Source organism: Emys orbicularis, chromosome 1, assembly GCF_028017835.1.
Source record: "Emys orbicularis isolate rEmyOrb1 chromosome 1, rEmyOrb1.hap1, whole genome shotgun sequence".
Classification (NCBI taxonomy): Eukaryota; Metazoa; Chordata; order Testudines; family Emydidae; genus Emys; species Emys orbicularis.
This window is the reverse complement of record NC_088683.1, coordinates 231907830-231935317: the sequence shown is the minus strand read 5'-3', so window position 1 is coordinate 231935317 and position 27488 is coordinate 231907830. Positions and strand designations below refer to the sequence as shown.

The 27488-nt window shown below is 39.1% G+C and overlaps 1 protein-coding gene across 4 annotated transcripts in view; it reads right to left on the bottom strand.

The window, feature by feature from the left end:
* The window catches only part of GPM6B (glycoprotein M6B), a 33107-nt gene extending 9631 nt beyond the window's left edge, over positions 1–23476 (bottom strand). For 2 of the 4 annotated variants that reach the window (XM_065404972.1, XM_065404980.1), the window contains exons 1-4: positions 23416–23476; positions 14759–14878; positions 4468–4654; positions 1957–2113 (exon numbers count right to left, since the gene is read on the bottom strand). In XM_065404972.1, the coding sequence (XP_065261044.1) occupies positions 1957–2113; positions 4468–4654; positions 14759–14878; positions 23416–23476 (525 nt within the window). The remainder of the gene's footprint in view (positions 1–1956; positions 2114–4467; positions 4655–14758; positions 14879–23415) is intronic. The other 2 variants (XM_065404988.1, XM_065404996.1) reach the window with 1 other exon arrangement.
* Between the last annotated feature and the right edge of the window lie 4012 nt (positions 23477–27488).

Sequence of the window (27488 nt, the reverse complement as noted above, 5' to 3'; positions counted from 1 at the left end):
TGATCTGATATGACTCCTCTTTATAGCACTGGCATCCAACAAACATTCTGGAAGCTTGGAAATCTAACATATCTGCTAGAACTGAATCAGCAGCATGGGAAGAGGGAGCTGGCTGCACTGGCAACAATTACATACAAATTGTAATTGCCTAGATCTGTAATGTTACACAGACATTTCCCTTTTTATGTTCAATTAGTAACATCATTTTAATTGTCAATGTATCTTCTTAGAACTCTTATTACTACTTGTCACTTCTAAATTCCCACATTTTATGATGGTTCAATTAGCATATTTGTTGCAATTTCTACCTCTGCTACTACAGTAAAAGAGTGGTCAGATTTTTCAAAGTCAGGAAAAACTACATTTTTGCACCTCATTTGAACATGCATTTATCACAGTTGCATGCAACATAGGTATATGCATAAGGAGATGAATAGTCACTTATGTGATTGCAGTTAACTAACATGCACAGGTAATTATGCACTCAAAGTGAGATGTGCAAATGTATAGGCATTTTTGCATTCCTGACCTTTGGAAAATAAAGCCTTAGATATAATTCAGTTGTCATCTTTTTAATGTCACACTTGCCAGAAAATAAAATGCTTCTAAAATTAAAAATGACCTAACTGACTTAATTTAATATTAGCTTTTTGAAAAAAGTGTATTAAATAATGCAGTTGAAAAATTACTCTCTTTGTTCAATACAAACATGCTATTCCTTTTGTATTTTTCTTGGCTGAAAAAACTCTACATTTACCAGCAATATGTTTTAATTATTAAAATGCAATATAATCACACCAAAAGCCTCTTTTCACCCACACTTCCTCCGCTTTCTTCATAACTATCAGCTTTGAATTCAAATTTGCAGAGACAGCTTTGAAATCCTGTCTCAAAAACATTGTGTTTCTGTTCCTAAAGAGTACAACCATGAGGGAGCTGTGGGCAAGATTTTGAAGTTTTACTTTTAATTTATTTTTTAAGTGTACTGATGGGAAAACCATTTGGAACTTTTTAAAGGTTTTAAATATTTCATCTGTATTGAAGACTCTTCATGCAATCTTGAGTCAGTTGCTTTCTCTCTATGCCTTGGTTTCTCATCTGTAAAAATGGGACAGTAATACTTGTCTAGCTTTCAGGGGTTTTGTGAAGCTTGATTCATTGATATTTGAAGGACTTTGTGGCCCTCAGGTGGAATGCACTATAAAAATTTAAAGTTTTACTATTTTTTAAAATAATCCTGCATAAACTCTATTCTCGAAGAGTTTTGTAGTACTACTCTAAGAGTCTCTAATGCCGTAGTTCCCAAACTTCTTCTGTTGTGCTCCTCCTTACCTGTAATGGAACCTGTCCAGGCCTGCCCTCATGTGGGGCGGGGAGGGAGCACCACCCCACCCCACTCTGCTCTCAGCCCGAGCTGCGATTGGGAGCCGAAGCTGCAGGTGGGGCTGAAGGCCGAGTGGGGCGGGGTGGCGCTCCCTTCCCTCCCCACATGAGGGAAGGCCTGGGCCCCCCTGCATCCACCCGAATGTTCCTCCATGCCCCCCTAGGGAGGCACGCCCCAGTCTGGGGACTACTGCTCTAATGCCAACTCCAAGTATCACAACTGTTTACGGCCCAAATGTACTTAGCACCTGGGTTGAGCATTACAAAATTTACAATCTACAACCATGAAGCTGAGTTTAGAACATGTAAGTACCTAAATAACTCATTCTGCAAAGTTTGGATCCAGCTGAGCTTCCCCAAAGTGCAAAGACAAGATGGGTCTCAGTGCACAATTCTGAATACCTCTCTCTTTGTGGGTATGAAAAGTTTAACTGGGCAAAAACATTGTGGTGAAACAGCATAAGAGTCAAACTAAGCCAGATCAAAGATCTTCGCTAATGTGAAGAAAATATTAAAAGGTAGCTACTATTCTTCCTTTGGGTAGCTGGGTGACCGCTGCAGTACTGTACTCACCATTCCACTGATGCATCGGCCACAGGCTGTTGTTTTGAACTCACCATGCAGTTCCTTCACAGCACTTGTTGTATAAAAACCTTCCGCCAAAAGGATTATTCCATATAAGAAAAAAAATGATGCAATGCCATAGATTACATACTGCATTAGCTGTATGCTAAAATGGAAGAGGAAATAAAAGTTAGTCAGACTTGGAGTCATGTTAAAACAAAGCAGTCTTACCTGATTGTATTAAGGATGAGCAAATTCATACTGCCAAATATCTATTCAAATATTGTGGATCTGTTTAAAGAAGAGGGTCAGGGGCGTGTGTCCCAGCCTTATGATGCTCATTTTACAGATGTGGAAACTGATGTGCACCAGAGGGACAATGGTCTAGGGCCTGCCTGGGAGTCAAGAGATCTGGGTTTTAATCTTGCTTCTTACACTGACTGGCTGTATGACTTTAGGATAGTCATGATCTTTGAGTGTCAGTTCCATGCCTGCAAAATGGAGATATTTCTGTACTTCATAAGGTGTTGTGACCCTTAACTTAATGTTTGCGCTATGGTACATATGTAGGAGCAAAATGCTTGAAGTGGCAAAGGCTGGAAGAGAATCTGGATATTCTGGCCACCTAGCTCTGTGCTCACTCCTAAGGGCCATGTTGCCTGTAAGGAGACAGCATCAACAGCTCCAAAATTCACACCCCTCTTACACCACCTACCCAAATTCATCTACATACATATTTTACAGTGCATGAAAATGATGTGATATTTTCCTGAGAATATGCGAATGAGCATCACAGTCAATTTTAACAAATTCTTCAGTGCAGGAGTGAATCCATAATTTCATAGCAAAGGTACAAGAATATCAAGTATGGTTAAAAATATAAGCCAGGAGTGCTAACCTACTAAAAAATATCTGCAGGTACTTTTAAACCCCTCCAACTATATTTGTCTATTTCCATTAACACTTGGTATTTCTCATTAGGTTCCACACAGCCTGTGTCCATAGGAATTCAAGTACCAATTGCTCGTTTCCCTGAAACAGTGCCACTGTAACCATGGTTGCTGATAGTTGGTCACAACAGCTCTCTCCCATGTGTTGCTATCAAGAGTTCTTGCAAAGCTTGCTCCCTATCGGTTGGATTTCCTCCTCAGTTAAACAAATGAACCCCGTTATTTTGCACATTAGGCTTTGTTACACTCAGTTTCTGAAGCTCAGCTGGTGATGCTACATGTCATCGCCATACATGCTATGGTTCTGCTGCCTTTGTAGAGCCCTGCAAATCCATGGATATCCGCGGATCATTTCTGTGAAGTGTGGCTCAGATGCAGATACAAATTTTGTATCCATGCGGGGCTCCATACATGTGTATAGCATGCATAATATACTAGCACCTTGTCAACGGGTTTTTAGATACTATTAGATAAGCTCTTGACCTAGGGTAAATTGTCACCAGACAATCAAGGGCCGGGTGAACAAGATTGGAGGAGAAAAGCTTTATTTCTCGATAAATGGGATCCAGCAGTAGCTCATAAAATGAAGTACAGGGAGAGCTGTCAAGAAGAGGGGAAGATGACAGGGAAATTCTGAGAGTCCACGTGCCTTAAAGTAAAAAATGACCAGGGGAGCATACCAGGATCCTACCCAACACACCTCTTAATCCCCCGACACCAATGGCCTCGTGCTGGGGGCTAGAAGAAATGGCTTGGCAGAAGAGGGCAGCTAAGCATAGTTACAAGGGCTCTACCTGCCTACTTCCAACAGCTGAGCTCCCATCCCTTGCTAGGCCAGGAAACACAGGACGTGATCCCACTGCTAGTAGGATTCTCCAGCCTCAGATCAAAGCTCTTGGGCACTCTGTGCACAGTAATGCACTTCCCTCCTCACAACCTGCTCCTGTCCTATTATTGATCCTGGGTCTGGGGGCATTGGGGGGCATTGCTCATGTAGTTGAAATTCTACAGGGCTCAGTCCTGCACTGTGCCTCTGACTAGTGTAGCTCTGTAGCACGTGCAGAATGAAGGAGAGTGCAGCAAGGGTGTCCCATCACAGCTGGCTGACTCACTTCACAGGAGTGAGTGTCACTCTTGTTTGCATATAGTTTGCCTTCCCCATAATCAGTTACTAGCGATGATGCACGTAACTCTGCACCAGTGATGATTTGGTTTCCTACAGTCTGCTCCTTTACATTTTTAGGGCCCTCTCACCAGCTGGAAACAGCTGACATTTTGTATTTGATTCAGATCCAGCTGTTACAGAGGAGACAAACTGTGTTCTCATTAGGACTTTACACCTGTTCTTCCTGTTTTGTCTAGCATAAGAAGTCATTCAGGCTGAAACTATATGCTGAATCTCCGTGCATGGAAGTGATAACACTAGACACTTTGTGCGGTGTGTATATTATTTAGAGAAAAGAGCCTAAGCCTCGGAGTTTGGATCCATCTCTAATCTCAGTTGTGTTTTGCATGATGGGGTGTTTTGCTGGAATTCTTTCATGAAGTAATGGAAGAGGGGCATACTTACACTTCACTCAGCAAAGCATGGTCACTGGAGTTTGTGGAGAAGTGTTGTTCAAGGATAGATACAGTTCCAGTGAGAGCCACATGACCACAGCCACAAAACAATGCTACCCCAGAAAAGCAGAGAATGGTTGCCACCAGTGAAGCATATGGAACTCCTCCCAGGCACTTAATGCAACATTCAAAGCAACCTAAGCAGAAAAGATGAAACAAAGGAAACATTATTAAGCACAACAGCAAATTATGAGAAGAACATTCACTTTTCATTTAGTACAACCGGTGGGGGCTGGCTCTAAATTAAAAAAAATAATTTGGCAAAGTGATATGTGGAAAGCTAACAGATGAGCAGGAATTGTCGTCTTCTTGCATCTAGAGCAATGACTTTCAGCTTTGTCTGTGTGAACTCAAAACACACAAGTGAAAATGGGTTGAATTCTCGTATCTTTGCAAGATCAAGAAGAGGTCATTGGCTCATCAACTGAAAAACAAAAATCCATTTGGCTAAGTGAGTCCCTCTGATCTGACTGCTCTCATATAATACACTGCGTTTAAAAACTATTTGTAATAACAATATGAAGTGTCAGTTACACTACTGCCATGCTCATTAAGCAAGTCAAGGAAGCAAAAGCATTTGGGAAAGATAAAATGTATTTTATACTTCTACTGAATGAAGGAGTTCTATACTCCAGGGTCTTCAAAATCTGGCTGCTGCACACTTGGTCTAAGGACTGTGTTTTTATGAAAAGTTAATACATGTCCTGAAAACAAAATTATATAAAACTATTTTATAAACTAGTTTAGCTACATAAAAGCTAATGGGGCTGAGAAGTGGCAAAAAGGAGACTATTTGGAATAAGAGAATCAGTTTTAAAAGGATAAAATTGATAGTTAAATAGAAAGAGGAAAAGTTCAAGTGAATGTTTGGCAAATAAATTGAGACTGAAGTTACCTTTTCAAAAGGAATAGTGAGCTCTAAACTGTACTATTCAGAAAGCATAATACATAGTTTTGTCTCCAATTTAATAGAAAAATACTGGATGTACTGTGTCATCTGGATGAAGGCCACAGTTATACCACCACAGAATCAGAGACATTGTGATAAGGTAAATTCAGTTGCAACTATTGGATTCCTCCTGATGGCACTGCTTGAAAATCCATTTGCTTGCAGGACTGAGTAATGTGAATTGGAAACAAACAGAGCTGTAAGTGTGTTATAATGGTAATGGCAATCTATATCAATTCATTGCTTCAGGGTGATAGCAATACACTGGCTAAGCATTCATCATTAGTGTATGTGGCATACAATTGTGCAAAGTATAAACCATTAGGATACTGCTCAATGGAACCAGGGCCGGCTCTAGGCACCAGCAAAACAAGCTGGTGCTTGGGGCGGCACATTTTTAGGGGCGGCATGGCCGGCGCCAGAATGCCGCCCCTAAAAATGTGCCCCGGCCGCCCTAGCTCACCTCCGCTGCCGCTCGCGCACCGCTACTCGCCCTCCCTCCCAGGCTTGAGAGCCTGGGAGGGAGGGGGAGAAGCGGCGCCCGCGCCGCGGCCACTCGGAGTCTCCCCCTCCCTCCCAGGCTCTCAAACCTGGGAGGGAGGGGGAGATCCCGAGCGGCCGCGGCGCGCGAAACAGTCGTTTCGCCGCCGCTGCTGTCCCCCCCCTCCCTCCCAGGCTTGAGAGCCTGAGGGGAGGAGGCAGGGCTGGGGATTTGGGGAAGGGGCGGAGTTGAGGCGGGGCCGGGGGTGGGGGTAATTAAAAAATGGGGGGGGGGGCAAAATTGTTTTTGCTTTGGGCGGCAAAAATCCTAGAGCCGGCCCTGAATGGAACTACCAGTGTTGAATGTAACCGAAACAGCCTGTTTCTTCCAATATATGGTACAAAATGAATCATTAACCATTTAAAATTTATGGAGACAATTGGGTGGTGCATACATCATAACTTCTGTCTCAAACGCCAAGAAAAGATGAGCAGATCTAGGCCTACTAAAGGAAGCAGGATTTTTTCTAACATCCTGATCTTCCAAGTAATGAATGAGTTTTGCAACAGGCTCGTCTAGGGGGCATTAGGAAGTAATGTGCGTACAACAACAGAAAACCCTCTCACCATTTTATCAATGTAAAACTCTTTGTTTTAACGATCTCTTACCAAATGCCCCTGTCATGCTTAAACAGCTATTGCTACTTAGATGTCTTATGAAATGCCACTTCAGTAAATGCATACAAGTTTTAATTATATGGAAGCCAGCTGGGGAAGCTTTTACAGTCAAGTCCACAGCTGGAATCCATTCAGCAAGGAACTCTCTTCGTGCCTTGAATGCCACAAAATGAATACAGACAGCTTGATGTACTGCTCAGCCTGATGGGGTGGCGGGAAGGAAAGGAAGCATAAAGAAAGCTCAATGGGAAGAAATATAATAACCATAGTACATATCGTCACCGAGGTCCGAAGCTAAAGCAAACTTCAGAATGACAGATCTTGCAGGGCGATCACCGGTGATATGGCAAATTTGCAAATCAAGTTTAGAAGGAACAATATAATCACAAGTCCTTTCCATTGTTCAAACAGGATTCGTGGATGTTTAACTGGTCGGAGAACCCAGGCACTGCAGCCCCCTCATTTTATCATTCTGGCTCTGCATTAGTCTGATTTCTCCTCTTAACCTGTTGCTATTATAACATCATCTTTCATGCTGGACGGTAGGATGTCTGGCCTCCTTCAGAGTCAACATCAAAGCTGCTCTGTGGGTCAAAAGGCAAATAGTGCTGAAGAATAACTTGGCAGAACCCTTAAATCCACATAGACCCATGGCTAAAGGTTACTCACAAATCTAGGTCATTCCAGTAGACTGGGCACTCCATGCTGTGCAGCCTAGTTTGCCATGCATTAATAAAGACACCGGACTTGGGGGGCGATCTCTTTTGATCGCACATTCAGGCAGATCACACCATTTCATCAACAGCCCCTTGTATTCAAACTGCCAGCAGTGGATGCCCCAAAGCTTTCAAATTCTTGTCTAGAGTAGACAACAGTGTTTATGGCTCAGGCCTCCTACAGCACTCTACTCCACAAGAGAAAAGGCAGCACCGTCCTTCTGGTGGCCTTCACTGTGTCATGGGCAGATCGCTGCCAAGATCCCACTTGATCAAGTCCGTAAAGGTACTGTGCTGTTTCGATGCATGTCAGATGCATGTCATCTGACGAAGTGGGTATTCACCCACGAAAGCTTATGCTCCAATACTTCTGTTAGTCTATAAGGTGCCACAGGACTCTTTGTCGCTTTTTCTTATCTTTTTTATGTTAAGTGTAAGGGTTAAGGGTGAACGCTATGCACTGCCCATAGTGATATGTAGTGTCATAAGATAACCCTACTGTATAGAAAACGTTACCTGTATACACCTAAGTGCTTCAAGAAACCAACTATTCGGCAGTGCAGTACTGCTGCTGGATTGGTGAGTACCTGTACACTATTTTATACTTGATTCATTTTATTGTATTCTAATTCTTTGAAAATTGGTATTCCATTGGTAAGTATAACTCTTAGTTAACTGGAATTTTTGACTAAACGGCACCCCCCATTCCCCCAACATGCCGGATAACAAAGCTTTTACTGTACTACTATTAGTTCAGACAAAATTAAGGATTTTTTCTTACCAAACTTTCTAGGCTAGTATTGGAGTATTTCCATTAAACATGGAGGTCCAGAACTTCAGCTGGTCTACTGAGCTATGTCAGGTTAAGGCAGCTGAGAATCTGGCCTGGAGAATTTGATCTTTCTAGATGCAGTTTGCCTTGTGCTCTACTATATTTCTGAATCAGTAGGCAGTGAGTTACCATACAACTGAAAAGCAGTGGCAAATTTGTAAATCAATATGAAATAAGCAGACTAAGTTGATAACACATTCTGCTGCTGAAGCTGGGTATCCTGTAAACAATGTTGTAGTATTTAGTATGATTTGGGAAGTTTATTAAAAACATGTTAATAAAAAATCTGTTTGGCACAAATTCTGCTCTGTCTTTACTTTGCACACAGATAATACCATGCAATTTTTAGCACTCTGTACACCCTAGCACATCAGCAGTGTAAAACAGTTTAAATATAAACCAGGCATTACAAATACACATCAATGCATCTGGCTTTCAATGGCCATTTTGTCTAACACATCACTAGAATCTTTTGTGCAGCTCAGCAGAATAAAAACATTTTTTGTCCTCAGGCTTGTGAGCAGAAGTTGCCATGGAGGCAGGTTAATAACAGCCCAGTGATTTGCCCAGAGCTGCTTGTGATCCTGGCTACAGATTTAACACACTCTCAGAAGGAGGCCAGCTAAAACAAGGACTGAGATTATTCTCTAGGGAATGAATGCTATTAAACACACACATACAACTCACCCTGAATATTTCTTACTAAGGGAAAAAAATAAATAGAGGAGAAAGAACAGGAACTAACTATTCTCTTGTAGTCTCTTGGAAACTATCAGTCATAGGAAACTGGTAAAGGATCAACCTATACATAAAAAGTCAGCGATGATACTGGTTGTTCATATAATTCTTCTTTGAGCTGCAATGAGCAATATACCCATAAATAGCTAGGAGAGGAGACTATATACAGACCACTGAATATGTGCAGGACTTTAGTCACACAATTCCCATTAATGCCATTGGCAGTTGCGTGGCCAAATCTCTTTCAGCACTGTGAAGGTGTACCCGATTTAAATCCAGAAAAGCAAGGAAATGCAGAATTAATGGGGAGGGACTTTCAGACAGCAATTCTCAGTCTGTAACACACCCTGCTGAGGTAAGGTTGGGGCAAGATTACAACTTCTCTAATAGGGACAATACGGCCTGCCGTATAGTGGACACAAAGGGGTGAGTTTACGACACACAGCGCTTACCCTTGTCCTTAGGATCTTGAGCTCTCAAATTTCAGGGGTTTGATGAGTAAGACAGACATTGACTACTCAGAGTCATCAGAGTCATAGACAAAATGAAATTTACTTGACTCCTCTCTCAGCCATAAACATCCAGTGACCATCTGCATTTGATGTGATATCAGCAAAACATATGTTGGAACATCAACCAAAGCAGGAATCAATGAACTGTGGCAACAAGGGGGATTGCGAGGGAAAATCTTTACCACCACAACGATACGTCAAAAAAGTGTGTGTTAAATGTTTCTCCTCTGACCTTTTCTATTTGGCACAATCAGCGCTTGGCCCTAGAATTGTAATTTTTAAAAATTATTTGCAAGCCTCTGTTAAGGCCTATGCTCCGTTCTTACCTTGTCCCGCTCAATTTCAATTTTGCAAACAAATTATAAAAAACGTAACTCGATACACTAAGCCAAAATCCTTGCTTAGGTACTAGAGCAAGGAGTGCAACAGAACTGCAGAAAAATAGGCTGAGCTAAGGGTGAACTCAAATATTGCTATTCATATGATTAATACTTAGCATGTGCATAAATCTTTGCAGGACTTGGACCTATAATACTGCATGTTATAATAAGAGGAGCTTAGGCCCCTTTGTATTTTGAATGAGCACTGCCTGTGCATACCATTATAAACTATCTAAGGGTCCTGGTGCACTAAGGATTAAGCTTCTGCTGCAGGTACTATGTATTTCATATCAATATTTTCCTTTACACATATGCTTATAAAAAGCTGCTATTGCAGCCTTTCTAACTGCTACTTTTCAAGCTTAAAAGGAACCAACTCACAATAAGGACTAACTACTTTGGAGAACCAACATGGTTTAGTTCAATGGTGTCCAACCTTCTCAGCCAGAGTGTCAGACATATTATTTCAAGAAGGTCAAGGAGTCACAACAATACTTTGGGGAAGATTCTGCCCTGGCAGAGGTGGTGTGTGAAAACCTATGAATCTATAGTGAAGACAGAAATGCACATTATTCCAAATTAAATCAGTTTGATGCAGTTCCAGTTCTCTGAAATGGTCCTTCAGTTTATAAGTGTTCAGAAGATGGCCTCTTTTAAGGCAATATGATCTATAAAATATGAAACATTGATTCCATGTTTGTTACATGCATCAATTCTAGGCTGCTAATGATACATAACACCAAGCATTCAACTATTGGTTTCAGAGTAGCAGCCATGTTAGTCTGTATCCACAAAAAGAACAGGAGTACTTGTGAACTACTGTGACACATGAGACAATAGGCCAAGAGCAGTTCTCTTGTTCCAGTTTGGTCAGCCTGAGATGAAAGTCCAACAACTTCATTTCTTGTCAACAGAAGAGACAGGAACTCTTTCCAGCCCATGAGACAATGCACTTCAAAGCAAGGCACTTCTGCACCACCTCTGAAGAGAAGAAAGTTGGTCAACTTGTGCTTTAAGAGAGGATTTGCTTTGAACAGTCTTAACTGGGTCCATAATGGTGGATATTTTCCCACTCATTTCTCTCACTATCAGTTATTTCTGAAAAATACAACCTCCTATTAATCATTGCATCACTACGGTATTTTAAAAGAACTTCCTTGATAAAAGTAGTCTGAGCTCTGTTGATATAACTTTGGCAGTAATTCCTCCTGCAGATTTGTTCCAGTACTTTGCAGCACACATTTTTTCCAAGGACTCTTGTACGTGGAGGTGTTAATCTATATGCAGAATTCATTAATTTGAAATCACTCCATTGGCAAAAGTTATCAGTCTCAGTCCAACTCCGCACGAGGCCGCACATGAAAAGCATACACAAAACACAGGATTTGCAATCAGTCTGCCATTTCATATTTTTTATTAAAACAGTCCCTCTTTCTATTCTCTCCCCTCACCCTGATCTCCGCCCACCTCATCATGCACACTAGTCATCTCCCAGTTTTAGAACATGCTGGCTTGGCTGACTTATCTAGACAACTCTGAGCCAAAAGGTGTAAAAAATTAGACACCGGACCAGACTTACAAAGGTATTTAGGCATCTAAAGAGGTAGACAGAAGCCCAGTGGGATTTACAAACGTGATCATGTGAGCTAGCACCTACCTCCCATTGACTGCTTAGGGGCCTTTGTAAACCTCACCCTGTATGAACTAGAGTTTCCTGGGTTTTCTTGTGAAAAAAAGAGAACAACTATTTTTAACAATGTTTGTGTTTTAATCAAAGATTAGTTTCTTACCTGTAAAATTTGAGTTTTGAATCTTAGATCCCCCAGTCTGGAAGTGGTAACTTACCTCACAATGCATCAATGCCAGCAGTATCCAATAGCAGAATAAGACTTATCACACTGGATCTCAACCACAGCTACCAACTGCTTCTCCAGTTGACACTTCCTTAGCTACAAGGAAGTAAACAAAAACAATCTCTCCCCCCAGTAAGACTCCTACTTAAATATAAATTTTAAAAAAAAGGGAGGGGGGAGAGATTTTCAGACCAGTGGATCTGAGATTCAGAAGCCAAATTCAGCCTTTCGGTACCAATCTGGAACTAAGGGGTCTTTAGAGAAATAGCTTACCTAAATACAGAATAAGAGGAAAATGAACCACCACTATAAAGACCTTTGGCCCATCGTAGCACCAACAAAGGTGAAGGTGTGTGCATAGGTAGATGCTTTGCAAATTTCCCCCTGCTCATGAGACAGCCTGCATCCTTATGGAATGATCTTAAATCTTGATGGAAGGGTGCACCTTCTCGTGCCTTTATGCCTATCTAAAGTAGGCCCCAAAAAAACTAATATTTTTAGGAAGAAATCTAGGAAAAGAAAAACCATAAAACAAACAAAAAACCAATTCATCTGGAAGAATTTCCACAAGAATGTTCATCTTAAAACAAGGGTGCCAATCTTTAAACAAAGAATTTTAAAGAAAGACAGACAATAAAGTAGCATTTCATTGATTAATTAAAGATCCAAGGGGGCTGATAGTTGCTTATTTAGAGATCTAGTGAAAGAAGCAAAATATTAAAGGGAAACAAAGTTTGCTCTCCTAATACCACCTATTACCGACACTGAAAGAGGAGATAAGGAAGGGTGCTCTAGGAAGAAAGTTTACATGTTAGTAGAGTTGGGAGTGTTTTCCAGTGTACTATTCGGTGCAATCCAAAACAAGAGATTCCTGTACCAGCTCTGAAATGAAAAACATCCATTGTTCTGATTATGTTCCTCTTTCAAGGGAAGAAGTAGCATTTCATTGTGACTAAATAATCATTGGCACAGAGATTGGTATCCTTGTTCAGCGAGTTGGTCTGTTACTATTCTCAGTTTTCTACTGCATAGCACAGCTGGAGAGATTCAGGTTTCTTTACATCAGAGTAATCAGAAACTGAGTTTCCCACATTAAAATGTCATTTTCAGCCTCTTGTGTGTTCAGGTTATGCCCAGGACCTCTTGTAACTTCAAATCTTTGTTGAAAAGTCTCAGAAATGTCCTAGCACTCCCAAGCTAAAAGCTTATGTCTGTATTTTAGCAAGCCTCCTAATTCAACCAGCATCTGTGGACAGACCTCAGCTTCTGGATGGCATTGACCATTGGTTCTTGAAGCGGATTTCCTTTAATGATATAGACTGACAGCTACCAGTGTAATAAGGATTTTGCTCTCAGGTAGTTGAGTAAAGATATACAGAATCTTTTGGCTATTTCTTCTAAAGAATAGAGACAAATGACCAGGTGGTACATAAGCTTGTAAAAGATGGCTAAGATAAGCATTGAACTTGTGAATCATGATCTTTGCCTCTGATATTCTTCAACATTTGATCTGAAAAAATCTCTCTGATGGAAACAAGGCCTTCTTGAAATTTAGCACCAGTATATAAAACAGATTGATCACATTTGTACTGAATGCTGGGCTTGTGACAAAGAAAAGGAGCTTTTAGTAGCCACATCATCTGTAGAACACATCAGAGATCACCACATCTCAGAGACTTTGCAATCACAAACAAATGTCTTGAGCCACTTCAGATCTAGCAGTAGACAGAACTTGCCCACTTTCTGGTGCTACAAAGCACTACGGATAAATCTGTTGAAGTCTGGCTAAACCATTAATGGTCCAAAATGGTTTTAAAATTATTCCATACATAGTATTATCACCTTGAGCATAGCTAGAAGATTTCTGTATGTATTTAGCCATTGGCTCCCCTTTGGGACTTTGGACAATAGTCCACATCAGATATTCTTATATATACCTGGCCATTCCGAATCCGTTCTCTCCGAATCTGGGTAGCAGGCTCACAACTAAGACTCCAGCAAGAAAAAGGTCAGTCTGATGACTCTAAGACTCAGGCATTAGCTGAAGTGGAGATCTGAAAAGGTACCTCAGAATATTGCCAACCCATTGCATTTTAAATTCTCTTTGGGAGGTTATGCAACAGTACTGTTTCTACTTGTAGGAAATATAATGAAGAGCCATTAACAATGCAAAGTAGTATTACCAGTATCAAGTTCTCCCTCTACCCTCCATAGCTGAGCAGAATAGACCTGATCAACCAAATAATACATCTGACTAATTTAGCAATATTTTTGAATATACAATTTGACAATAAAAATATTCATCCATTTCTAGCATACAGACTAAGCCTACCATGGAAAGAGCATTTTAAGGTCCAAAGAACCAGTTCATCAGGTTATATAAGGGAAGGGGCTAAGTGGAGAACTTGGTGAATGTTCTCCAAATGTAGCGCTCAAATCTCTGAACTGAATTAAATAGATCAGCTTCATCCAGGGAGGAGGCTGGTTGGGCAAAATAACCTTGCATGTTGCTTGACCTGAGACACTTCAAAGGGAATTTTCAAAAAGTGCTGAGTGCTCACCCTCTGAAAATCGGGCCTCCATTTTAGTGACTTAAGTTGGGCACCCAAAATCTGACACATGCAGAATCACTAATCACTTTGGAAAATCTTGGCCTTAGTCTTTCTTTAAAACATCACACACACACACAGTTGCTGCTAGAAAATGAGCTATTAGGTGAAATAGTGTTCAAAGAAGCACTTGATAGGAGACCCACTGCACTGTGTATTGCTGTCTTTGGACATGGAAGCCAACTGATGGATTATAAATTATATCATCATCATCAGTTTCTGACTGGGTTTGCATACACAGCAATACTATTCTGCCTTAGCAGTGGACAGTTTTGAAATGATTGCTGGCAATACAGTTAACAGAAAGCTACTGCCTTTCCAACACTAACAGATTAAAATTAAAGTTTATTTCAAGCAATCATGAGAAAATCAGACTCCTAACTGACTAAGAAACATAGAAAAACATTTTTAAAAAGGTTACAGCTACTGCAAATCATGTTTGTGCTACTGTATTTGAACTCTCCATTTAGATTTCACCCCAACCCTTTATTTACCTTGAATCCCCAAAGGACTAATATTGCCTCTCAATGCTGGCACATGATGGTACTGGTGTGGCCTTGAACTCCTGTACATCCAGTGGTACCTGCCAATTTCCATTTCTGGTCTGGTGATCACTGCCAATTTTAGGTGGTAAAATGTCAGTGTCTCCAGCAAACAAAAATTTGTTCAATACTTTTATTCATTTAATTTTAAAATTAAGTGGAGAGTCCAGAAAAATATGCTGAGGTTTAATAACTGAAATATAACCAATTTGTACCAACCAACAGGAGGAAAATCAACAGGATATGCTGTTAAAGTTATGAGCTAAAGACCATTACTGACACAAGAATGTTTAAAACTCCTCTCGGTTCTTGAATGAACATAAATACATATTAAAACGTTCTAGTCTGTTGTGGTCTCTGATCATCAAAACTCACTTACCTCACACCAACCCCCTTCTCTTTTCTGGAAAACAGTCCCTTCTCTAAGAGATAGGGCGGAAAGGGAAACAGAATTGTGGGAAACCAAATATCTATTTTTAGAGTATCCTAAACCCAGCAGAGTTAGATAATTACCACCAGATGTAGAGAGAGAGACTCAAACACAAATTTGTCCAGTGGCGCAAAGTTAACTTCTTAAAACAAATAGATGAGAAAAGCTGCTCTCACACTGGTGCAAATTTCGACCAGCTCTATTGATTTCAGCAGACTTACTCCAGTTTTACAATGTACATGCAAGGAGAATTCGACTCATTATTGTTCTCTCCCCCCCAGACCTCTCTCAATTGTTGATAAATTTCAGTAGTGTTATGTCATTTCCAGTCATATGTAATGGTCTGTAATTCATTGGGAGAGTACTTCAAAGCTTTACTGCTCCTGAGCATTCCAGAAAGAGGCTATTGGCAAAACAGCATCAAACTTCTTTTGGATCGACATTTTTTCACCTTGCCTTGGTTATGAATTGCCAGGCTGTCAATGCAAGATGGATCATTTCTTAAAATACACTGGAAGTTCCACTCTGTAGTAGCTACATGAACAAGTAACTGTCATCTTTGTCCAAAATAAATCTTATTTAGCAGCATTTCAGCAGGTGGATGAGATATAGTTTAGGACATTACAAACAATTACTTTCCAAGTAGGTCAGAGAAGCAGGTTATTAGAAAGATAAGGTACCACAAATTTCTAGTCTAAAAACAGAAGTATATGGTGTGATTCTCCTCTCACACTGTTTTTATACAGGTGTAACTCCACTAACTTCAGTACAGTTACACGAGTGTAAATCAGGAGTGAGAGGAGAATCTGTTCCTAGGAGTCCAGTGATCTGTATCTAGGAGGATGGAAACAAGAAATTATATACATATTGTATTAATGAATAATCTGTTGGTAGTATTACTACCTGCTGCAAAAGAAAAAGAGTGTCCTTGGGAGCAATACCAAGTTAACATTGATGGATTCTTTAATGAATGCTTAGTAGTTTACTTCCTCTTGATCATTTCCTTCTCTTTGTAATTTGTGCCAACAGCTTTATATATAGCCCATATTTTTCATGAAAGAAGTTATTCTGCTTCACATATTTTATTCTTCTACTTGGGGAAACCTTCCCCATTCCCCATCCTAAAAAAAAAAAAAAAAAACAGAAGTTCGACAGCCTACATATTCAACTACTTTTCAAATGTTTTCTAGTGCATCTTCCTAAAATGATTACGTATCCAAAGACAATGTCTCCTGCAATGACTTCCTCTTCTCCTGTTGCTCATTCAATAACTATCCTGTTTATGAGATCACAATAGATGCCATAGTAATTGATTGCAATATCAAAAATAGAAAATGATGGCAGAATGCACTTGCTGATACTGTATAGTACTATTCATTGTTTCTCATATACTTGCCTTCCTCAAACATGCAATGTTCAGTTATTATTGTTTTCCATTTCTCTAATGTACATAAAACCACTATTTTTTTTTAAATAAAAGATTACTAATTACTTTTTGGAGAAGAAAATATTAAATTAGAATGTGCTTTAAGAGGAAGCATTTTTCATCACAAAGGAGAACTTAAATTCAAATACTTACTCAAAGACATTTAAGATGCCAGAATACTAATAAAATTCTAATATAAACTAATATAAATAAAAATAAATGGAAAGGCTTTTATCTTGTCAGACGTGAGGTCAGAGTTCTGGAGTCCTCTTACTCTACCACAGATGCCAGTTGGATCACTAGTTCTTGCTGGAGAAACACCGAATCCTAAAATCATGAGCTGGCAGGTAAGTATAAGGACTGACTTTTAAACATCCTCTTATTTATTTTTAATAGCAATGGTCAAAACTTTGCCTTTATTTTATTTTTTAATGAAAAGGCATTTTGGAAACTAAAATTTTCATGGAAATTTTGAAACTTTCTGGTTTTATGACAAAGCCTAAGAATTTGTAACTAAAATATTTCTAAATTTCTAGGAGAAATTCCAAAATTTGTTATTTCTTTTCATCGAAAGTATTTTCATAAGAAATCTCACAGACTTTAGTCTGAGCAATAACGGCCTCCGTAAAGTATGGCAGAACTAGGCCTTAACTCTCCGTGTTTTGGTCATGATTTAGTATATTAAATAGCACTGAATATTTATTTCAAAAGTATTTCAGTTCACTTTTAAGGGAGAAAATTATAATTCAGTGGAAGTTGCACTTTTAGGATTACTTTAGGTTACTGTTTAGGTACAATGATCAGCTATAGCTGGATATCCTTTTTAGAATTTGTATGTCATTCTGAACATTTATTTACATCGTTTATGTATGTCGTCGCACAAATAATAGCTACAGGTGCTCTAATTTACAATTCACACAACTATATACATCTATGGTAGTTACTGGGTCAAAAATCTACATTTCTTTGTTGTTTATACATCAGTGAAAGAACCATCTGTGGTCTTCTAATAAAAATGTGTGTGGGAGATGGGGTGGATGTGGGGGGGAGGGTTAAAATGGGCCAAGTAGTCTTGATATGGAGTAATTAATCACAGAAAATGTAATCTGATTATTATTTCCTAAAGGAGATTATGAAGAGTCTCCTCAAGGGAAGTGGTGAAAACTCCACCCAACAATTAGCCGGTGACTATAACATTGGGAGCAAGACTAGCCAGGTAACAGGAAGAATTAAGGATTACTGTAGATGACATAGTTGGTCCTTTTCCACCTTTACTTTGATTCCACGTCAATGCTCTATATGGTGTCATATCGTGCCTATTGTGCATGTACACTGCAATCTGGAAATCTTTCTGGTTTTACCATATTCTGTGCCACATATGTCTAAGTCTTCCTTCACATGATCATTTGGGCAAACTACTGGGGATACACTCTTTTTAAGATATTCACTTTTTAGTTAGAAACCAAATCCTATTAATTAAAACCTAAATCACTAGGTTTGACACATTGTTATCCCTATCATACGTAACGGCCAAGATTTTCTAGGCTAGACTCCAAAATGTTTTACTTCTAGATTTATAGTCAGGCACTTCTATTTAACTGGCATTGTATTCAGGAGGGATGAGCACCAACAAATCCCACTGAAGTCAAAGTGAACTTGGGCACCTTTGAAATATGGATTTAGGAGCCTAACAATTGAGGCCTAGCTTTGAAAACTTTGGCTAATAAGTATAATTTGTATAAGAAGATGGGTTATTGTGTTATTCAAACAATCTAAAAAGAAAGAGCATCTCTTCTTTGATGGGCCTCTGCACATTCCCACTTGTGGTGCCTTGATCCCACATGCGGGTATATGCGGATGCTCATCTTGAAGAATTTAAATTACAGGTAAGTAACCACTTCTTCGAGTGGCCTCAGCATATTCCCATTTGTGGGATCAAGGTACCTGAGCCACAATCTTCATATCCATCAAATGCCTAATGTTTATACAATCAAGGGCTTCCCTCAAAATGAAATTAACCTCTAACATTAAGAAGTCAATTATACTTATTGTATGCAGTAATATAGCCGTGTCAGTCCCAGGATATTAGAAGACAAGGGTGGGTGAGGTGATATCTATTATTGAACCAACTTTTGTTGGTGAGAGGCACAAGATTTCAAGCTTACACAGCTCTGTAACAATAGGGACTTGCTTTGTGTTAACACACCATAAATATTGAACAAGAAAAGACCCTAACCATTCATCTCCATTTATTGGATAAACAGAAGTTGGTAGAATAAAATATACTACCTCTCCCACCTTCTCTCTCTAATGATACTTATTTATTTTGGTTTTAAACTACACACATTTTGCAAATTCACACTTTTTAAAAAATTGGTATAAAAATGTTATAAAAATTGACATGTAATTGTATTGTTTTAGGTTAATACATAATCATGCATAACGAAACTCTTTGTTTGAAATCTCTCACAGCAATTCCTAATTATGAACTTCATTTTCACTGATTAAGTGCTCCCTTCTAACCTACAATCAAAATGAATTTCCAGCACAACTGCTCAGATTTTTCCATCTACTTTTATAATACAGCATATAAAATTGGAGCTTTTTATGCATTAGTCTAATACAATAAAACTATTTCTCAGTAGTTGCTTTTCTACCAGACCTTCATGCCTAATTTATTATGGTCAGTCACAGCAATTTTTTGGCACTTTTACAACTTAAGAGTAATATTTTTCTTTGTTGCATGAAAAAAGCAAACTTCTTGTCTCTCTCAATATGTATCTGGATGTATTTCCTCCACTGCTGATGCAAAATGGCATTTCATTTTGCCCGTTTATTCCAGCTCAGTGAATCTGCCTACCCAGTCCTCACATTTTGATTTAATTTAATGCCTACAAGATAAACTCTGTCATTTGTAATAATTTGTAAACCCTCATCTTTAAGTTCATTCAGTCTGTTCTGTAGCTCTGTAAAATATCTACTCAACGTTTACATGAGCTCTGCTCATGGTGTTTCTCTCTGATAAGAGCTGCTGATATGCAGACTAAGCAATACTTATTTCCTATCTCTGTGAACAAGGGCGTTGTTCAGCTTCCAATTAAAAAATCAGGGCAGCAGTAATTCTTGTCTAGCTTGAGAGAAACAGCTGTGTGAAGGATGTTGCAAATCCAACAGTTGGACTATGCATCATTGCCTGAAGGGGGAATACTTTTATGATTTAATATGAACCCTGAATTAATTTACTTGCAATTTTAGAATGTGTTTGTAACGTAAGAAAGATGTAATTTGCACAGTCGTTCCCAACTAACTAAATATTTTTAAACACTTTGGGGCAGATCCTCAGCTGGTGTAAATTGTTGTAGCTGCACTAAAGTCAATGGAACTATTGCTGTTTACACCAGCTAAGCATCTGCCCCTTTGTATTTACCATAGTTTGAACTGCACGTAGGCTGTATCAATATTCAGTTGCATACATGTGTAGATACTGTAAGTAAACTACACCTTCACTTGTTGTCCTACACTGTTATACAATGTTATTGTGCAACGTTTTCTACAGAGGCGGGGTGGCTGAAGTATACTATATGTATACCGTCCTCTCTCACCTCACTGAGGTGCTGATTCTACATAAGTTAAAGTTAATAAATGTTTGTATTGCTATTGTTTTTGTAAATGCACTTTGAGATCCTTTGATTTAAAAATCCATAGAAATTTAGACCATTAATAGTGAAAATGGACATTTTTCCTATTGTGTTATATATACTTCAAATTAAACATGTTTGTTTTCTCCACAGTTTGTGTGTACGCACATGATACTGTACATGAACTTGGATATCTAAATGGAGATGAATGGCTAGGATCTTTTCTTGTTCAATATTTATGGTGTGTTAACACAATCACAGTTCCTATTGTTAAAGAGCAATAAGGAATAAAAACAAACCCCATGACCTCTGGCTTATTTTATTTCATTTAAGTTGGCAATTTATTTCTGAAAGTAAGGTTTTGTAAAAAAAAAATTGTGATATTTGAAAAGAAAATATTGAAGGGTATTCACATGCTCGAGATCTCAGAATCTAAGACCTCCAGTTTTCGGCACTGGAGTAAATGGCCAGATATTCCAAAAGACTCAGTTCCTATTTAGGCACCTAAATGAAATTGCAGGATTTTCAAGAGTACCCAGCATGTTCTCAGCACAGTTGCCAACTTTCACATAGTAAATAAGCACCCCGACTTTCACCATAAACCAAAAATCAAGCTAATCTCATTTCAAAACAAGGCCAAAACAAGCCAATCCCTAAGAACCCCAACACTCTATGTGACTAGATCCCCCCGGCGTGCAGTCTGGGACTGTGGTGGGCCCGCTGTGCACCCCTGACTCTCTCTCCCCTTGCCCCTGCTTGTCCCCCCCCACCCCCCGACCCAAAAAAAAAAATCACACACTTGCCCCTGCTTGCTGGGAGCCGATCAAAAAAAAAAAGAAGCAACAAGCTACAAGCAGCAACAAGCTACAAGCCAATCAAGCAACTCTCAAGCCATTTAAGCTTGCAACAAGCTCAATTTCTGCGTTTTTTTCCCCACGGGTTTGGTATGTCTGGTTCTCAGTGTGAGCTACCGGGTGCTGGGCTCTTATGAAAATCCTGCCTCTTCATTTAGGTGCCTAAATAACAGCTGAGCCATCTGACAATCTGGCCCCAAAATCTCAAAACAAAACTTAATGCCCTTCCTCACTGAGTACTTGTTGAAAGGAATAGGCAAGTTGATCTGGATGATTATTTTATTTCATTGTTTAAATTGAGACAAGGCAACCAGTTCTACTCTTCATATTTTATTGCCATGCATAGTATACGGTTTACATTTATGAAAGGCAATGTTGGACTGAATGAAGATACAACTTCGCAGTGTCTGCAAGGCTGTATGTTACTTTCATAAATGATGAAGTAGGCAAGAACAACAAAGGCATAAAAATACTAAATGCATTTAAATATCATGTTCAATGTGTCAAACTAGCTACAGGAAAGCTAGGAAAGAGTGGAAAAATTAAGGCTCCAAGTCCCTTCTGCTTGCCCCTTTATGAAAACAAGACAATCTGTCATTCGTCGTGCAAGACAGTCTGTCATTCGTCATATCAGCCTTAACTGATAATTTGTTTAAAATAATGAACATTCCCTACACGCTGTGCTTTGGGGATTTAGGCAAGGATGAAAAATATTATCTAATCATTACTGGGTCTGCAAGGTACGTTATTTGTGATGCACAATATATGGAAATAACATTTTTAGAGTTGGTAAATATTATATATACACCGAGACTATTTAAAATATATATATTATTTACCTGGTGGAAAGGAAAACTTTAGACCTTTTAAAAATAATCTAAGTGAATGAGATGGCTATTTTTATCAAAGTATTTAGGATATATACTTTGTACATTAATATGCATTCAAAATCCCCAGCAAAGTTGATTGCTGCCCATGCATGTTAATGGCTTTCAAAGTTTAATCTCTCGGCATTGTAACTCTTTTTTGGAAAATCCCTAGGGGATTATGTTTTTCTATGGTCTAATCACTTGCCAAATTTCATTTTGTTGAAACGGAGGCTGGTTTCGAATTAGACGGACTAGAAAAGAAAAACAAAACTTCAAACCAAGGAAACAAACGATTTTTCAATGTATATATGTATATAATTAAATGCTTGTTTGTATTAAAACCCACTAAAATCTAGGGTTATAAATTAGCAGTTGAAGCAGTTGTGATATTATAATAGCTAAGAAGTAATACATGCAACAGGTTCCTGAGGAGATCTCATTATCTAGGTACTGTCAAGAGTTCATAACAAACAACTTTAACAAAAATTATCTTATTAGAGCTGTATCACTCAGCAGAATTTATTGTGCCTCTTTGTACGATAGCCTGCTATCCTGAACGGCATGAATTATATGGCAGTCTGAGTCCAAAATGTAACAGTCCTTCAGTTGGTATTTATCCTGTGAAGTGCTGAACTTTAGATCAATAAATCACCTGGAGCACTCAGATTAAATTAAGTCTCTCTCCTACCACACTGCCATTTTCTTATCTCAGAATAATAAATTTGGAACTCTTCTCCCCAACAAGGCGCAATTCTGGATCACACACACACACACACACACACACAGGGACCTCAACGTTGCTTAACTCATTGCACTATTCTCCTTTTTCCTACCATAGAGAAACCTCTGTAGAAACAAAACTCTATGGAGTAAAATGTAGACGATGAAAAGGAATTAAAATCAGTCTGCTATCTGGCACCAATCTATTGCATCAAGGCAGCTAGGGATGTCATTCTAAACGGGCAGAAAGCTACATGTTCCTGTAACCTAGATCTCCCACACTGCATTGCACAACACTAAAGCACTGCTACATGGCTAGTCTCAGTGAAATTTTCTGATTATGGCTCTGAGGACCCTACACACATTTTCTCTCTAATTTACCAAAACTGATCAAAGAAGGAGCAATAACAAGGCTTCTTTTGCAGAAACGCACCATTTTTGATGGGATTGGAGAAGGTTAACAGCGAGAACATATTCAGAGGGAAAGATTCCTGCTCTATTAATTTGCTGTCAAGACTTACAGGAAAAAAAAAAAAAAAACCCTGAAAGCTAGAAAGATGCAATAATGATTGTTTAAGAGCTGTTCTAAAAAGAGTGACAAAAACGGTCTAACCCTCTTTAAGTACCCTCAATGAAAAGATTTAAACAGGCTATTGTTAGACCTCTGGGTACCTTTTTTCTCTTGGCTTTGTTCTGTATTTTCCTCCGCTGCAGTTTCCATGGCTGGCTTCATACCATCCACCAAAAATGCTTTCTCCCCCCTCCTCCCAGCAAAATCTTTTTCTCTTCTTTCTTTCTTACTCCCTTCTGTCTCTTATTTACAGCAGCAGTGATTGAGTGGCTCTGTTCTTCACTACAGTAGATTACAGTCCTTTCCAAAATGCAAAAAGTCTTGTCAGCTTCAATTTCGCTCTGCTTACTGGTCCATAAAGATTTGTGCCAGGAAACGCTCAGCCATACGTCACCAAGGACCCCAGTTACAAATAGCCATTCTGTGTCCGATTGTGTCCCAACTTCTATGTAGCTGGGGTTGGAAGAATCGGCTAACCACCCTTTCTCCTTGCGTGCTCTCTCTTTCCCCTTCCCTCTCTTTCTCCAGAGGCTCCCAATGAATGTTAATCAATTCTCTCAGCAAAGAATGGATTTGTGACATCAGAAGTGGGGATGCATGTGAGAATGAAAGAAGCCCCCTCCTGTCGCATGACTCAGCTATGAAACTAGCCCCCCTATTGCTGTCTCTAAGGAGAGTCATCACACAATCACAAGGCTCTCTTTCCCATGGGACCCTATTATTATGCTTCACATTTTGATTTATTCCATATGCCCTCTGCTCTTGCAGAGAACATAAACACAACGTGCACGCCGCCTCCAGTTTATCTTCTGCTGACTTTAAGAAGCAAGTAAGGTTTGGCTCTCATACAGCACAAACCAAAGGAAAACCAACAATTGTGTATGGATGTATCTGTGTCCACATAACATACCCAGAGAGCTTAAAGCAGAATTTAAAATCCTTTCCTTCTCCTCTGGCTAGCAAAGATCACAATACAAATGTGACCACAAACGAACAGAAGTACAATGTAATAGTTTTTAAAATAAAGCTGGGTAAGCAAGCATACAGTCCCTAATTTTCAAATGGGTGCCTAACGTCAGGTCCTGATTCAGGGGAACAACCCTTTTCAGGGAAGAAATTAAGCACACGCTTAGCGTGAAGCATGTGCTTAAGCACCATCCTGAAAAGGGATGGACCTAAGTGCATTTTAAAGTGCTACTATGAAGCAGTGTCTTAGGCAATTAAAGAAGAGAATTAAAGTACAACCACAGGGATCATGGAGGTCAGTGAGTTAACCAATTTCAAAATTTTGGCCCTGGGGCTGATCCTAAAAGGAAATAGGGTATCAACTGACTTTAGTGGTTGCTGAGGGGATTCAACACCATACTTGATAAGTCCCATATCCTTCATGTTCCTTGTATTTAATTGGAGCAAGATGGTGGGCAGAGAAAAGCACTCTGAAGAATTTGCAGCCATGCTGCAGTCTCCTTTGATTATGAGGAACACATCCACAATTGGTCAATTCAGTCCACAGTTTGAGAATACTCCTGGATTCCTCACTGACACTAAGCTCTCAATAGAGCATCTGAAAATAATGCTTTCTACCATCTTCGGTTGATTAAAATACTCTGTCCCTCCTGTGAAGGATGACCTCAGTTCACCACCACTTTATTACCTTCTAACTTGTCTGCAATATACTGGATACGATACCCAAAAGCTCACCTAAAACTCTAGGTTTTAGGTGAGCTCTGCTGCTCTAGCACAAAGGTACTTTCTACCGCAGAGCTTTCTAGGAGGCTAACCCAAAGCTGTGTAACAAACAATTCTCCTCCTGGGGAGAGGATGACAAAAAGAACAACCCACATTTGACACACGAAAGCACTCAGATGCTATGGTGATGAGGGCGGTGATATTATGCTCAGATACTATGGTGATAAGAACCTATACAGAACAGAATTAAATTTTTGTCTAATGATCCTTGTAAATGAAGAAAACTTTATTTGGGGGCGTTTTTGCATCTGACATCAGTGAAAACGAAAATACAAGACGATGATGCTAAACGACACACATCTCCAAGTTTCATTGAAGTGCCAGAAAATAACAGGTCAAAATGGAAAGGTAGCTATTTGTTTCTGCAAGTAAAATCACTGAGGCTCTTGCAATTTATCAATAAACTGGTAGTGTTTCTGATAATTGTGATGCCATATTTAGTTCAATTTCCTTAATGTATTTGGCTTATACTGTCCTATTTGGGAGACTGCTACTTCATTTCTTCCCCCGCAGAGCATAGCAATAAATCCAAATTGATGCAATTTTAATGGGTTTATGATGTGTGGCATACTTCCCAAGATACAACGATCATCTTTGGGATTTGTTGTTGTTTTTTAATGTTCTGGCTGACCCACTTATCTTTATTGCCTTCAGAAGAAAACCACTGTAGAACCTCCAGTCAATTTAAGTGAGACCTATCTGTTGAAAGTTGAAGGTTTCCTGGTTCGTAAGTAGTTTTTGTTGAATGAGTTCAGGACTTTAGAACAGATGTGTTATTAACAAATCTAGCAGGCGGTGGAGACCATCCCCCATTTCTTCCAAAGATCCCCTCTGCTACCCCCAAGTACTGAAGAAATACATAACACTAGAAGAACCCATTAACTACTCAAGAACTTGAACTAATGTCTTCAGGAGCCATCAATCTATCTAAATTAATTAAATTATTAATTCTAGCTACTGAATCATCCTCTAAAGATTTAAGTGATGCAGCGAAGTGTGAAGTTCTCTCCCACTCCCTCCTGCTTTCCAGCTTGCTGAAAGATGTGATGGGTTTTAAGTCACTCTTTATCATCTTACTTCAGTCATTTCCTAATTCTCCTCCACTTCTTTCCCTTTGTTATCAAGCACTGCAGATGGAACAAGCACTGCTTTCTCCTCTGCTGCCATCAGTACTATTACACACATCTATTACACGCATGTTCAAGATCACTCTAACCAAAACCTAAGCCAAGACCCCAACTCCTCTCAAAATCAGGTAGGTCTTTTTGAGAATGCACTGTCCTCCAGGGAGATTTTATAATATTATTTTTATATAATATAATATAATAATTATAACCTTATGGTTGTATGCAAACACTAGATATCTCCAGCACTGTGGTAAAGGGCACTGTTTCCCGGACAACCACAAAGAATTTTTAGAATGAAGAATCTACTCCTTCCCTCATCAGAACAGTTTTAAAAAGCCTAACAAAAATGATCTCCAGAGACTGAAATCCAGATAACCACAGTCATAAGGACTGATTGAGATAACCAATGCTGGGAGAGTCACACAATTATGCTCCAGGAGTTCAATAGAGTGACATTTTACTTGCAGCTCAAAATGAAATTAAAAGTGAGTGGTGGGGGGTGGGGGGAAGGGATGAATGGACGATTCTACTGCTGAAACACAGCCCTAAGCCTACAGCAGGACACTGGGAGTTAAAGCAACAGAGTTAAGTACGTGAGAACACTGCAGAATAGGTCCCAGTGGATAATCAGTTAGTACAAAATATAACTGCCTATTTTTTTGAACTAATTTATTTAAAAATATCTGAAATTATTTTTCCTCGTCAAAATAAAGCATTGCAATTACATAAATTAAAATATGTTAAATATATTTAAATATAAATATAAATATAAATAACTATATTTAAAGATATGTAAGTATATTAAAAACATAATTCTGTTAGCAGGTGCCTATTCTTTTTGAACACTGGCTGCCTCTATTCATGTCAGTGACAATCTAGTTTGCATTCATAAAGGATAAGGAGATCTGTGATAAGTTATAGAAAATTCATTATAAGCTTTAAGTAGATGGACACACTCCACCATTTCGACAAAGGCTTTCGAGAGCTACAACAAAGAGAATTTTCACACTTTTCCCAAAGAACGTTTGAAGCTGAAATAACCGGTTTGGATTTTTGAAGGCTAAATCCTGAGACTCTGTATCACACAGGATTGCAATATATATCCAAAGTGGCTGGTTTTAAAGTAAGCAGATAATACAAGCATACATTTTTTTAAAAGAAAGAACAAATATACATGCAGTTTATCCTATGGTTTTATTTGGGGTTTCGCTTGACATATAAACCATAGATGTGAAGTTTCAAAAACCTAAATTTCATCCAACCCTGTACACGTTTTTAACCCCAAGTTATCTAAAGTT